General features: G+C 42.3%; 1 protein-coding gene across 1 annotated transcript; it reads left to right on the forward strand.

Annotated features, from left to right (window-relative positions):
* The first annotated feature begins 2,378 nt into the window (after positions 1 to 2,378).
* On the forward strand, positions 2,379 to 11,768 carry TMEM179 (transmembrane protein 179). Its single transcript, XM_010217710.2, has 4 exons — positions 2,379 to 2,696; positions 5,869 to 6,006; positions 7,349 to 7,427; positions 10,146 to 11,768. Exons 1-4 carry the CDS (start codon positions 2,395 to 2,397, stop codon positions 10,323 to 10,325), a joined length of 699 nt encoding a protein of 232 aa, XP_010216012.2. The 5' UTR covers positions 2,379 to 2,394; the 3' UTR covers positions 10,326 to 11,768.
* Positions 11,769 to 14,489: the final 2,721 nt, after the last annotated feature.

Here is a 14,489-nt window from a genome sequence, read left to right on the forward strand (position 1 = left end):
TTGATTTGAACTGTCTTGATCAAGACCTTGTCTTGATTTTACGGACCTCTCTCATATTGTCTCTATCCCAGTTGTGCCATTGCAAAGAGACTAATCCTATTTACTTATACTTTACTTATACAAATATACTCCAGTAAAACAGCTCAGTGTGATGGTAAATTATGATTTACATGAGAGAAGAGCATGAGTGCCAGGTGCCAGGTTTGGACCCCACTCTCTGTGCTCTCGTGCACGGTCTCTCCACCCAGCCCAGGGCTGCGCATCAGGGACTGTCAGCCATTCGAGTGCAGCAGCTGCATTGTACAAGTCCGTGAACAACTGCAGATGCCTATTTACATTTTATGAAATTCTCAGATAAACGCTGCTTTGAGCTTGTTCACGAGGAAAGACAACTCTACATGCTCTACAAGTGACCCCCACTTTTCAGCCCTGCAAGTGTCCTGCAGGAGAAGCCTGCAGTTGCTGCTGGTAATATGTGGGCTTTCCCCAGGCAAAGTGCCCTGGGCATCTTCTGTGGGCTATGCTGTAAGCAACAACTCAGCTTTTATGTTTGTGTTGACCTCCCAAGTTAACTTCAGAAACTGTCATCTGGCAAATCTGTTGTGTCAGGTTTCAAAGAAAAGAATTTTCCATCTCAGTCTAGGTCTGATATCCTGCCAGATAAAGGACAAAATCCTTTGGGAACCTGGCTTTTCTTGGAAGTAAGGTTAGGAGCAGTAATCTTTCCTCCTTAATACTGGATTCCAAAACATCAGCAAAATCTTTTCTATTAGGATGCATGTCTGTTCTCACAGGGTCAGACCAGTGCTCTATAACTCATCTTGCAAAACTGAAATACAATCTTTGATGATTAGAGTTCAGAAAGGATCAGAAATATGGCCTGACACATTTCATCAGGCAAGGATATGCTGACAAAACTTTTTATTCAAGAAACAGGATCTAAGCAACAAAAAATATTTCTCTGTACAGATAAAGATTTCACAATAAGAATCATCGGAAATGACTTAAGAGGAAATCAAAATAATGTCCTCTGCTTCTGTGAATGCTACCTGTGAAGTGTCACCGTGCCTTGAATGAGCAGAAGCAGATCTGGGATTAAGAAGTGATGCAAGACCTGCAATTGAGCTCAGACTGGATATTATTAGTAAATTAGATTAGAAATGACTTTGATATGGAGGATGATGGTGACCGATGTTGGTTTTGCCCATGGTAGTTTCCTCTCTGACATCCATCACATAACATCTAGCCCAGGGGAGTATTGGTCACCTACCACGTTTTGGGGCTTCACCTGTGTGATTGCACTGTCTAAACTGCTGAGCCCCAGGGGTGGTCGTGCAAATGCAATGAGAGGGAATCAGACTATTCTCTGCCCTGATCCTGCTCAGGATTATTTTTCTTTACCTCACACATACTTCATCTGCCTAAGGCTACAGGGGATCAGCAAGTTATCCTAGCTCTAGTGAGATTTCTGGCTTGCCATGTCTTGTATATTTCTTGTATATGGGATGGACCACCTGGGGTAGATACAAAACCACTGGGTCTGCAGGCTCCAGGGTCGCTGTGCACCCCATCCCTTATTGCCTCTATTTGGGTTGGTGGCCAAAAGCTTTGTTTGAGGATGGCTGGCCTAGAAGTCCCATGCCCCATGGGACATTGTGGGCATGGTTGTGCTGGGATCAGAAGGACATGCAGGGCATGGTGGTGCTGGGATCAGATGTTGGGGATGATTAATTTCCTCCCTGCTCATGGCTTCTGCTGTGGATTTGGGGGAAAGAGATACAGGATGCAAAGGATGTCGGGACATGGCACTCCAGCAGACTTTGTGCTCTGGAGGTTTCAGACATCCTTTGGGGCAGGAGTACAGTCAGGGATGCTTAATGTTTGCAGTCACCCAGCAGTATTTTATTTATATATTTTTCAGAAGTGGGCCAAAACTTCCTGGGATCCAGCAGTCAGTGTGAGGTTATTTTTATTCTGGAAGGGGGGTTGTCATAGGCACCAGGACGGGTGATGCCAACACCCCATGGGATTAGGAGCATACCTAAGTGAGAAGGTACCCAGCCCTGCTGGGGAAGCGGTGAATATTTAACCCTTTGGGCACCAGGGCACATCAGCAGTGATTTTCCCTATGCAAAGAGATCCTCTGTAGCAGCCCTTCCTCTCTTTCCACCCCAACCCCTGCAGCCCTCAGTATTTAGGCAGAGGGGGCATCTCTGGCTGCGGGAAAGGCAATAGCTGTGCCCGGAGGGCGTCTTTCATCTCATTGCATTTCATCGCATCGCATTGCACTGCGCATCCTCCCTACCCACCCCCTGCTGCTGCAGGCTGCCTCCCTCCCTGCATCCCTCCATCCATCCCCCCTCCTCCTCCCTCTGCCTGCGCAGCGCCGCGGACATGGCGCTCAACAATTTCCTCTTCGCTCAGTGCATCTGCTACTTCCTCGCCTTCCTCTTCAGCTTCATCGTGGTGGTGCCGCTGTCTGAGAATGGCAACGACTTCCACGGCCGCTGCCTGCTCTTCACTGAGGGCATGTGGCTCAACGCCAACCTCACCGTGGAGCGGCAGCGCTTCACCGTGCAGGAGTGGGGGCCCGAGGCCGCCTGCCGCTTCAGCATCTTCACCGGGCTCCTCTCCCTGCTGCTGGCCACAGTGCAGGCCTGGCGGACCCTCTTCTTCCTCTGCAAAGGGCACGAGGAGTAAGTACCCCTGGGGAGGGCAGGGGGCTGGCCTGGGGAAGGAGAGGTGAGCAGGACCTTGGAAGCCTTCCCTCCTCCTCTCTCCCGGTTATTTTTGTTTGGGTTTTGCACCTTCTGGGCATGCTGCTCCCCAGGATTGGGGTTGGGGTGAGGGGATACCTTGTTTCTGTCCCACATGCACAACGTACGTCCCTGAGCTGTCATTCACACCCTGTCCGTGAGGTGAGGATGCTCCCACGTGGCCATCTGGGGTGTGGGACTGCGTACTCGGAGGTTCTCCCAGGTGTCCTCAGTCGTGGTGCTCCCACGCTGCTGCACATCCCTGCAGAAGGACACAGGCCTTCCTGGATGTGCACCAAAGGCTGTTTGGTCAGTATGTAAAAGCCTTGAAGCAGCACACTTGCATGGGGAAGGGGGAAAAAAAGCAGCAATTGGTGATTCCCCCTCTCGCTATTTTTATCCTGCTTTTGTGGTGGACATGGCAACTACTACAAACAATGATTATCGCTTGGTGATGACATCAGTGCAAAGCTGAGTGCTCTCTGCAACAAGAGCAGGGCTGCACTGATGGATGGTCATCTTTTTTAGCAAAACTAAACTGTGTAAGACTCAAGCAAGAATATCTGAAAGGCCTGGTGGTCCAGGTAGAAGCTCTGCTCTGTGTTCATCTCTCCAGTGACCTGTTCATAACCTTGGCAAAACTGCAAGTAAACATAACCAAGGGTGTGGGTGCTCCTAGCCAGAGCTCTGCAAGCATCCAGTCACACAGAGGTGGGAAGGCAGGAGCAACTACTGGTGGTGACTGGACAAGGAAAGCCATTTCCCCCTTATTACAAAGGCCATGGCAAAAGTCACGCATTTGCCTCCTGGTCTGTTTGAACTGGAGATTCTTTGAGTTACCAGCTTCACCAGTGCCTGGGTTCATACAATAACCTGATGCTGGTGATACTGGGGATTGCATGTAGTGTTGTCTCTCTGACTATTTCCAGCCACTTTTGGACTGCCTAATCCTAAAACCTATTGTAGCAAGCATAGAGCAGAAGCTTATTTCCACATTGAAACTTACCTTTGGAGATCTGAATTGAGCAAGGAACTTCTTAACGCATTTGAATCTCCCTTCTTCAGGTAAATTCTGTTATAAATAGAAAAATATGTGAGGCAGAGAGCCAGGTGAGCACTGATTTTCTACCAGCGTGGCCTTGCCTAAGGAAACTCTGCTATTATTTATATGTCCAGTGTAAATCAAGTGCAACACTGAGCTTTAGTTCATTGGTGGAAGATCAAATTCTAGACCTTGGTGCCTGTCTTTTGCTCCAGGGTAGGAACTAGAATGAGGACTGGAAGTCCCACAACAGTGTATAGTCCTGAAAAGTCCTGGAAATCGTTCCTTTTCTAGAGCTGTTATTGGTTCTAATATTATCTCTATTATCTCTCTCTCTCTCTTTTTTTATATATTCAGTGGACATCTAAACCCTTTTCTAGCTCTCTGTCCAGAATATCATGATAAGGTGCTTACGATGGATATGGCTTTAGCAACACTTGAAATGAAACCTAGGTTAGGTGTGAAATCAGCGCAGGGTCGGTGAACATGCAGAGATGCAGCATGCACACACTGTCTTCCTCTGCTATACCAGGGGTGGCCCTGGCACTCTGCAGTCATGAACTGGTCTAGTCAAAGTCCAGTGAAGCTGCAAGGCAAGAATATGATTCATCTCTGCATTCAGACAGTGGTCAGATGTCCCTGGGAGGCAGGTCCTGCTTTAGTCTTTAAAGGCACTTGTGGATGGTGATTTATTTCACTGTTTCAAGTGTTGCTATGGGATGAATTGGCATTAGGAGGGAACCTGGAAAGTGCCCTCTGTAGCCACATTGACCCAAGAGCAAACACGATAGCCCAGGTGTTAAAAGTTTTCTATCTCATTTAATAGATGTCCTCCCAAGGTCACATATGTCTTAACCATGTATAGCACCTGTAGACATCAGGTTTGTTCAACCTTAAACCTTCCCAGGACTCAATCACTTACTCAAAAAGCCACTAAGGTTTTCATTTAATGACCCATCAGGGAAAAGAAATGATTGAGGTTTTTGTTCTCCGAAGTGAGGATAATCCTTCTACCCACAGCATAATGACAGGGGCACTGGTGGTCAATTTGTTGTATGTGCCTTTTCCATCTAACTTAGGTAGGATGACCGGCCTCCTAGAACCGCCAGTCTTTCTTCAACATAGTGTAGATGATTGGATTATAAAAACATGATCCATTTTTCAGATTATGAAAATTTCTAAATGCTGCTTAAAGCCGTTTTGTGAAGCAAAGAGTTTGGGCAGATGAATGAAAAAAAAAAAGGCTTAGAAAGTTTTAAGTAACAAGAATTATGGGGTAGAGCTAAGCAGTTAACAGTTCATCTCTCAGTGAGCCTCAGTTCATCCTTCTAGAGTGTTAGTGACTCTCAGCATCAGATTTGGAGAACAAGCGGACAATTGCTTGGTCTTACGGGGGTCCTGCGGGTATCCCACCCCATACACAAACCATGTGCCTGGGGCTGGCCCTGGGAGGGTAGACTAACTGGGCTGATTTTATATTCATCTAGCAAAAAGCGACGTACTGAAGCCAGAGATATCCCAGGAGAAGCTGGGCTGCTCTGCAAATTGCCCATAAAACAGAAATTCGTGTCTATGATGTCAGTACCATGAGTTACATTGCTTAAAATGATTATAGCTATCAGTACTGTGTTGTTTTATTTTTAGTTTCCTTCTCTTAGGCAATTTTTGTCCCAATTATCACTTTAGTCATGAAATAATTTTAGCTCCAGTTACTATATAATTTGAGCTAATAACATGTATTTTAACAATGGTGATTTTCATCATTACAGCTAATGAAAGCCATGATGTGTATGAACAATTGCTGCTTAATATTTGTGATTTAAAGCCTCATCCTCATCCTCTAACTGTAAAAAATAAAAATAAAAAGCAAAAGACTCTACAAATGACAATAATATACTCAAAGTCATAATCCCTAGTTTTTCAATGATGTTAGGTGTTCTTAATTAAAGCAGATGTGTTTTGAATGGAAACTGGTATCTTTGACTATGCCCAGGGTATACTGCTTAGAGAGATTGCTGATGCTGTGTTTCAGCTGTTTATGAGTTACATTTTTCTTTCCTTTTATTGCAGCTCTTTCTTTTATGCCTTCCTGAATCTGCTGATCAGCGCCTTTGTGGTGTTTATCACATTTATTGCTAGCACTATAGTGAGTGTAGGATTTAACATGTGGTGTGATGCAATTACCGAAAAAGGGAGCATGCCAAATAGGTTAGTATTGAAGAATACATTTTCTTTCTTTCTTTCTTCCTTTTGATACATGCACAAGTGAACAGCATTTATACAAAGTGTGGTTATTACATGCAAGCTGAGCAAGGGAGAGAAATTTGGAAATGCTCTATGAAGGGAGGGAAAGTGGTCTGGTGAGCCAGGGTAGGGGACTGGTAATCTCCTGGCTTTCTATTTTGGCTCTGTTACTGACCCACAGCATAACAGCAGTCACTTGTCCTCCCTGTGTCACCACACACCATCATCCAAAAACGAGTAGAGAGATGCTGATCTCATAGCGGTGCTGTGGACACCCTGAGAGCCTCAGAAGTTATGAGCACAAAGTACAGCTGGCCGGTACATTATTAAAATGCACAAGATGTACAGGTGCTAAATTGGTGCAGGTGCTAAAGCTGTATTCCACAATGCTTATGCTTAGTGCAGGAAATGGATGATAGGTTGAGATAGATTTTTTCTATCAAATAATGAAAAGAGAAGAAAAGGTGACATTTTATGTCATATGATAATCAATAGTAGTACTACGTAAAGCATACATTTATGTTGTTGCCCATTGTCATATGTTGTAAAATGCCATAGTAAATGTTCTGTTTAGGGCTGCAACGATTAATTGAATTATTCGAATATTCGGTTAAAAATTGTATCTCAATTGCATAAAACGTCTAATCGAATATTCGGATAAAAATCCAAGATAACCAACAGCACTGAAAAGGACAGAGAAGAGGCTGCAGAAATCAACCAAGAGATAGAAAGTCAACCTCAAAATCCCGGGATTTTTTTTTCACAACACCAGTAAATGTCCAGGTTATTTGTAAAATCCGTAGATAGCCTCTATCTCAGCATCAGAGTATCGTCTCCTTGCGAGAACATCCGAAACAAAAACACCCTCTCAATCCCTTCTTCTGAGGCTCTCCTGATGATGTCACAAGGTAATGGAGGCTCGTGCACTTTGTTTCATCGAGGGGTGAAGCGACCAGACTGGGGTGATGCCTCAGGTGTGTTTATGTGAGAGGCTCCTGGGGAGTGGGATAAGAAAGGTTTAGGGAAATGGTTTTCATAATAATTTTAATAATGCCACTTTATGGAAGACTGGTGTTATCACTGACATAATTACACGTGTATTTTTAAGTAATCATATGCCTCTTTTAGCCTACTTTTAGACAAAATTCGCAAGCCACTTCTTAAATATCTTTTGATAGAACATGTCATTGTGACTGTTTGAAACACATTTAAGATGTCGCTTCATTTTGCACTTGCTTTGCCTGTTTGGAATCTCTCAAATAACTTTTTTTTTTTTTTTCCCCTCTCAAATGCCTTGTTTGGGTAGCTGTGAAGAATTGCAGGATATAGATCTTGAACTGAACTTAGAAAACTCTGCTTTCTATGACCAGTTTGCTATTGCACAGGTAGGTCAGACTAGGTCACGCTTCTATTTCAGTTCATTTACGATTTTCTCATTGATCTGGGAATGTAGGGGCTGAATAACATCCTCTGATGTGAATGTGAATGTTTACACTGGCCTCAGTAAGTGCTGAATCAGGATGATAGTGAGTGACACATTTGTATTTTAAATTCAAAATAGATAGTTTCAAGTGTGGACATGTCAAAGCCTGACTCGACCACTCATTTTATTGTTCATCATGAAAAAGTTATTATTTCCGCAAGCTGTACAAAGGCCTCAAAACCTGGGTGTCCCAGAACCCTTCCTTACTGATGGGATTAAGAAAAAAATGACTGAATTGTATCAGTCCATCCAGCTTTCTCTTCTCTAAGTTTGTCCGAGCTCCCTTGAACCCACATAAATACAGGTACGACAGAAATAATGAAAAATTATTGTCATTTAGATAGGACTGTTTTTTCTAATGCATCTTTGTATATTAGATCCCTGAGACTGTAAGATCATATTATTGAATTTGTCAGCTCTGTGAATGCTCAAAACCAATGAATATTCCTGTTGTCCTTTTAAGACTTGAGCCCTTAAGCATATGAACATAGGCAGTTCTGCAGGCAGAGCAGACCCATTCGTGCAGGGCTGCACCCATGCTCGTGCTGCTCCAGCATTCCTCCCAGGGAGATGCATTCGGATGCCTGGGGCACCACTTGCAGGCAGCTGTGCCTCTTGGACAGAAGCTACCTTTGTGTTTTCATTGCCAGCACTGGCCTCTGGAGACCCAGCTCAGACATATCCGCCTGTAGGGCAGAGATATGTCGTAAAAGTGAACACTTTGCATCTTGCTAGCCCATACCCAGACTGTATTTTTATAGATTTTGTCAAGAGTAATCTGCCAGCCAGTGCAAAGAGAACCGAATTGAACCTTGTATCAGGCATAGCTTTGAATTCATGGGTGCTGCTAGCCTGCAGGGTGCAGCCTGTGCTCCTTAGCAAACCCCTATGAATGAGAAAATACCTGTCCACTGCTGGACATGACCTGGTAGTGGCAAAGGAAACTTTGAGAGAGATTATTAGAGAAGGGAACCAAGCAGGGGACAAATCCTGCAGTGTTGTCCTCTAGCATCTGGGATGTGGCAAGCAGAACTGGATGATGGCAGGAGAATGGATTTGTCCCTGAAATGCAAATCGATTTCTTTGAGTCAGGTAGAATGAGGAACCCAAGAATAGGCTAAACTTTCTGGAAAAAAATATACTTCTTTGTGAGTTCCTACAGCAGGCTTTACTCACTAAGCAGTGCTCTGAGTGGAGACATCAAGACTGTTTGCGATTTAAGAGTTGGAGATGAAGAGTTTAAGATGGACTCTGAATGAAATCTGAAAAACAGGCTGTTTAATCACAGCATATGTATGTATGCACATACAAACGCTCAGAGACTTGGATAAGCACACAGAGCCCATATCTCTCTGCTTCCCTCAATCTGATGACCTCAGAAGGACTCTGGGAGTTTCACTGAATTTGGCTAAATCTATTCAAATTCTTTCATATCAAATATGCCAAGAATAACAGCAATATTAGCTATCAGAATGTTTTTAAGATTACATTACATTAATGAAATAGTGCTTAAGAAATGAATGCAATCCAATTCTCTATATATTGTTATATAAAACCAAATGAATATCTTCTTACACAGAGAATTTGTGGAATAACTCAAAAATATTTTTACTGATGAACTGAAAAAGCTGTAAGAATGGGCAGAAGTACTTAGGAGATTTGACAAAGTGCATAAGATATGTAGGATCATAAACACCCTTTAAAATCAGTGCTATTGGTTGTGCAAATTGGCTATAAACATCTGTGTTACTGTCTAGAAGTGTCTAAAAACAAGTGTTTAAATTGTTTTTTTTTTAATAAAAAGTGCAGTATGTCAAAACTGAAATACAGGGATTCAATTAGTGTTTCTTTGCTAGAAGCACAACAAAACTAAACTGAAGTGGATTTTCTGCCAGAAAATCTTATTACAAATGAATGTCCTCTGAGACATAGGAGGCCCACTTCAAGTATATTTACCAGTAAGGTATAATTATTTCTGTGAAGCTGAACAAGAGAGATTGATCAGTTAGTGATAGGAGTTTTTGGAGATGGGGATTTAAGCTGAGCTCTCACATACCACATATAAAACAGCCACCAGGCATTTGGATGCGCTGGAATGAGTTTCTCTTGCTCTTTCAATCAATCTCATGTGAACTAGTAACCCTGCAATATAACAGTGTTTTTTTATAGGATTCTCTCTCTATTTTGAATAGAAGTGTCTTAAAAATTATACTTCTGCAAGGGGTAGTGGTGAGGCCCAAAATACCTAGGAAGGAAGTTTTTGAAAATGTCTTAAAATGTAATGCAATCCCAAAGCAACTAAACTAAACTGCAACAATCCCAAGGACTTTTGGATGTCCAGAATGTCAAAATGGGAAGGTCAGTAGCTGCGTGTGGATTATATATAAATCTTTATTAATGTCTTTAGTACTTTTTTTTTTCCTCGTAAATAAGGGTATTTTCCTTCAAGCTAGTAATTACTTGACAGGGTTGAGAAACTGTGGGGCCAAGACCTTGCTGGGTGGAAGCAGGGGTGGCTACATGGGTTTTGGTTGAGTTGAGATTCTGGTATTCACCTGAACAGTTGACTTCAATTTTACAAAACAGTACTGATCTCTTTACTATTTATTTTCTTCTCCAGTTCGGTCTCTGGGCTGCCTGGCTGACTTGGCTGGGAATTACCATTCTGGCTTTCCTGAAGGTTTATCACAACTACAGACAGGAGGACCTGCTAGATAGCCTGATCCATGAGAAGGAGCTGTTGCTAGGAAGATCTTCTTCACGGACCTCTTTGCAAGAGGAGAAAAGTGGCATGATCTAAAGTGTAAGCAGATTTCCAGGGCAAGATCTTGATTTTATAATTGTGCCAGTTAAAAGTGCAAGCTAAAGCTGAGTCAGAGAATTGAGTGTGATGTTTTCTTTCCTGAAACCACCCAGTTCCTTAATGAGAAATTCTTGGCAGACATACTTTTGTTAGGACACAGCTCATGAACAATTACAGAACCCATGTGCCATTAATTGCAAAAAAACTGTCCTGCACATGCAGGGAGCAGCACTAGCTGTAGCTTGCTGTTGCAAGCAGAGTTCCCACGTGCTATTGCTGCCCTTTGGGGGAAGAAACTGCTTTTGAGGACTGTGCTAGCAAGAACAAGCTACAGAAAATAGTCTATTTCTTCAAACTGCAACAAGAGTTGTAACCAGGCTTGTGCTCAGTCCCTTCTCTGTTCCTCTCCCTCCTTTTGCCGGTAATGCTGCCTCTATCCTCAGGTTATTCTAAGTAACTGCTGTTCCAATCCAGGCACAGATGGGGCCTTTGCTGTCTCTGCTTTTGCTGTGTGTGGACACAGCGCTGACAAAACTGTTGCTCCTGCTCCGATTTTGAGTTAGTCTAAAACATATGAACTTCTTCTCCTAACTATTCTTAATATTAGACAATTGTAAGGAATTTAATGAAACCACTATATTAGTAAAGTATCTGTAAAAAACTGTGTCATTTGGAGGGATGGTGGAGAATATTTGTGTTCTTGTTTCTTCTTAGATTTTTGCATGACCAACATTTGTTACGACTTCCTAAAATGTAATGTAGCTAGTAATTACAGAAACCTGCACAGTAAGAGATTAAGCTGAATAGATAATACTAATGCTTGCACACTCATATATATATAACTTGGTCCCTATTACTGTATATTATTCAATTTTGAGTATTAGAATTTATGTGTAATATTCATTTCATAGAATATGTATAAAATTACTGTAAACATTTGCATAGGTAGTTCTGTTCTGGATAGGCCCATTCTCTCCACTCGCAGGCAGGAGTACCAGGGCTGTGAAAAGGGAGAAGAAGTGTAATTTTCACAAAGCTCACTAGTGACTTTGTTGCTGCTTTTGGTTTTTTTTGTCAGTGCTTCAGTGAAAAAGATGAATGGTTTAAGATGACAAAGAAGTCCAACAATTAGAAGAATCCCTCAGATGAGCGTGGGATTTGCATGGCAGAGAACATATGCTATACTAGAATATAGGCAGTTATCCCCAGGCAAAAAATACACAGCAGTCCATGATTCAGCAGAAAACTTAAGATTTTTGGCGGGTATGCAGACACAATTGCTTGAGCTGAGACTGGGTTTATTGCATCCTAAGTGCAAAGCACTTGCATCTGTATCACCTGGTAAATGGGGAGCAGCAGATCTCTACCCCCATCCATCCTCAGTTTCCCTGTCTAGAGAGCCAGCTGTCTTGCTCCACACTCAAGGTCTCGTGCAAGGCAGCCTGCAGGCAGCCTGGATGATCAGGCATGTTGTCTTTGAGCAAGAGCTCCAGCCTGTAGCTAGCACAACTCTGTAGATTTGCTGTTGTCTTCTGGGGGCTATTCGGTGCTTAAGGATAAGTACCTGCTTAAATGTTCGGCTGAATCAAAATTTGAAAGCATAACAAGCCCATGAATTTCTAAGCATTTCAGGCCATAAAATCTAAGATTACATTTAAAAGCCAAATTGCTCTCCTAGGTTTAGGGAGCAAACCTTTTATGGGTTATAAGCAGAGAGAAGACCTTAAAAACCTACATCACTCATAATGCCAGCTGGACAAGGCTGCCTATAGGGAGATCCTGTTCTTCAGCATTGATTTCTGCCCACAAGGGAATATAATTCATTTGGAAGCTTTACAGATGTTGCTTCTTTGCAGTTGTGAATTGATTGCAGAGAGAGGCAATCCTCAGAGAGAGATCTAGAGATGAAATTAGTTAATACCAATTTAAAATTCAAAAATCAGGATTCCTGGAATACTTTTTTAAAATTCATTTCATCTTGTGAGAAAGAGACTCTGGCAGACACCTAAGTGCTCTGCCAGGGAGCCTTCCCCATCTTTTCCTGAAGAATATTTGGGACCTGAAAGTTACTCTCTTTCTTCAGCTCATTGTTTTCCTGGCTCCTTTTCCAACTGTAGAAAGCTCTATTACTCCTCCCTAACTTGCTTTGAATTTCAGGGTCAGTGGTGATGTCTCCTCCCACGAATTACTTCAGTGCGTGCCTAATTCTTCTTATGGGACGATGCTGCTATAATGTGTTTTTGCCAAAGTAACTCATGGCCTGGGCCTTGAGTTCCCTGTTCCTCTCCTGATGGTTTGGAGAACTGGGAGGCAGAGGCCAGCGAGTGTTTCCTCCATGTCTCTCCTCTGAGGTAAATGAGTTAGAGCTCAGTCACTGGCTGGGAGGATTCTGCTTACTGGTGAGGCTGTCCAGGGTTAATGCTCTTGTCTACTCTTTCCCCAGGTCTCTGGGTCTTTTACTCTTTCCACTTGAATGAAAAGCATCAAGCACTCAGCCTGGAGTTTCTAGTCTTCTTGGGTTTTGTGGGTAACGTTTCCACTAGTCACACTCACGTAGTCTTAGTTGTTCTGTCTGCAGAAATCAAAAGATAAAAATCAAAAGATAAAAAGCTTTTTTATTATTTTATTATTATTATTATTTTAAAAATAGCATCTGTGGAAGGAAAGATCCCATTTCCAATAAAAACTCCATAGGAATGAGATACCTTACTTCTTTACCTGCCTTTGGAAATCCCATCCCCAAACAAATACATGTGGAAACTCACCTACTGACTTTGACACCAGTGCTGAGTCTCTCTGATTCATTTACCTGGATTAATTCTTCCACAGCCAGTTTCGTCTCCCTGCAAGTGCATAGTGTCTTGGCTGTTGAGATGGTTTGCAAGATGGAAATATGTTGGATATGGATTCTACTTTGAATCCTGTGTGCAAATGATTTCTTCTCCACAGCTTCACACACTCAACCAGGTGGAGTGAGGCAGCTTCACACACTCAACCAGGTGGAGCGATATTTGAAAGCAGGGGTAGTTTTAAGGAAAACTCTGAGCAGCTAAGAGACAAGAACGCACAATGAACAACTCTCTGGCTGTTTTGAGGGAAGAAATGGGTAGAGCACAAGGATGCCACATCTGAGAGTGCTCGAGCTTTTGTGTTTGCATTTCTGCAAACTCTTCTCCTAATGTTTGGACACCCAGGCCAACCTGGCAATGCCAGACTAAAAATGTGTTAGAAAGGCAATATTATTTATATATACACTCCCATATATGCATGCACATATGTGTACATATACATTTGGACCACAGCCTCTGCTTTTAGTTATCTGTTGCCAGTAAGTTCAGAGTTTGACTTAGCAACATTTCAAAGCCTTCTTTAATCTGCCTTCTCCAAAAGCAGGCCTCTAGGAACACTCTAGCAAGAAGGGTAGTTAAAAAGAAGTCTTTGCTTTGACCTATGTAAATTACCAGTAAGACTGTGAGAGTTTTTACAGACCTTACTAAGTGAAATGCAAACTGATGCGCTGGAGCACTGCCACAAAAGTATGTTGTTATATTGAAATTATTGCATATGTACTGACTACCCCCTGTTTTTAACTTCCCTGTAAATTCCCTGTTAACAGTGCACATTGGGTTAGAAAAAATCGGAACTAAAATATTTTGTTGAGTTTTTGGATCAGTGCTAGTTTTTCACTTTGTTTTTGTAAAGAAACAATTGAGGCTTTTTTTTTTTTTTTTTTTTTTTTTTTTTTGGTGAATAGAGTTTTCTCCTTAGAGCAAAAGGACCCATAGCACCTTATCCCATGAATCCATGCTTTTCATGCATGTACTTTCAATAGGAATCACAGATAAGCTCCTGATGATTCATTTTAAAAACTGAAGAACACATGCTTGCTATAGAAAATAATCATTTTGCTTAGAAAAAAAAATAATAATCAGTGATTTGAATCAGGTTATTTGAATACACAGAGCTCATAAACGAAGGCATTCAGTGTTAAGGAGGTGACAGATGTGTGTATGCAGCATGTACACAGATATAGGCCAGAGACGAATTCCATTGCTCAGCTTTATACTAGAACTGGGTTTTCAGCACGACCCCTAAACACACATCAGTCTGTTGTGTGGTCTTAGAAAGCACAGATTTAAATGTACAGATTCCAAACTGATG

This window comes from Tinamus guttatus, unplaced genomic scaffold (assembly GCF_059628265.1).
Source record: "Tinamus guttatus ecotype Peru unplaced genomic scaffold, ASM5962826v1 Tinamus_guttatus_pri_ptg000048l, whole genome shotgun sequence".
Taxonomy (NCBI): Eukaryota; Metazoa; Chordata; class Aves; order Tinamiformes; family Tinamidae; genus Tinamus; species Tinamus guttatus.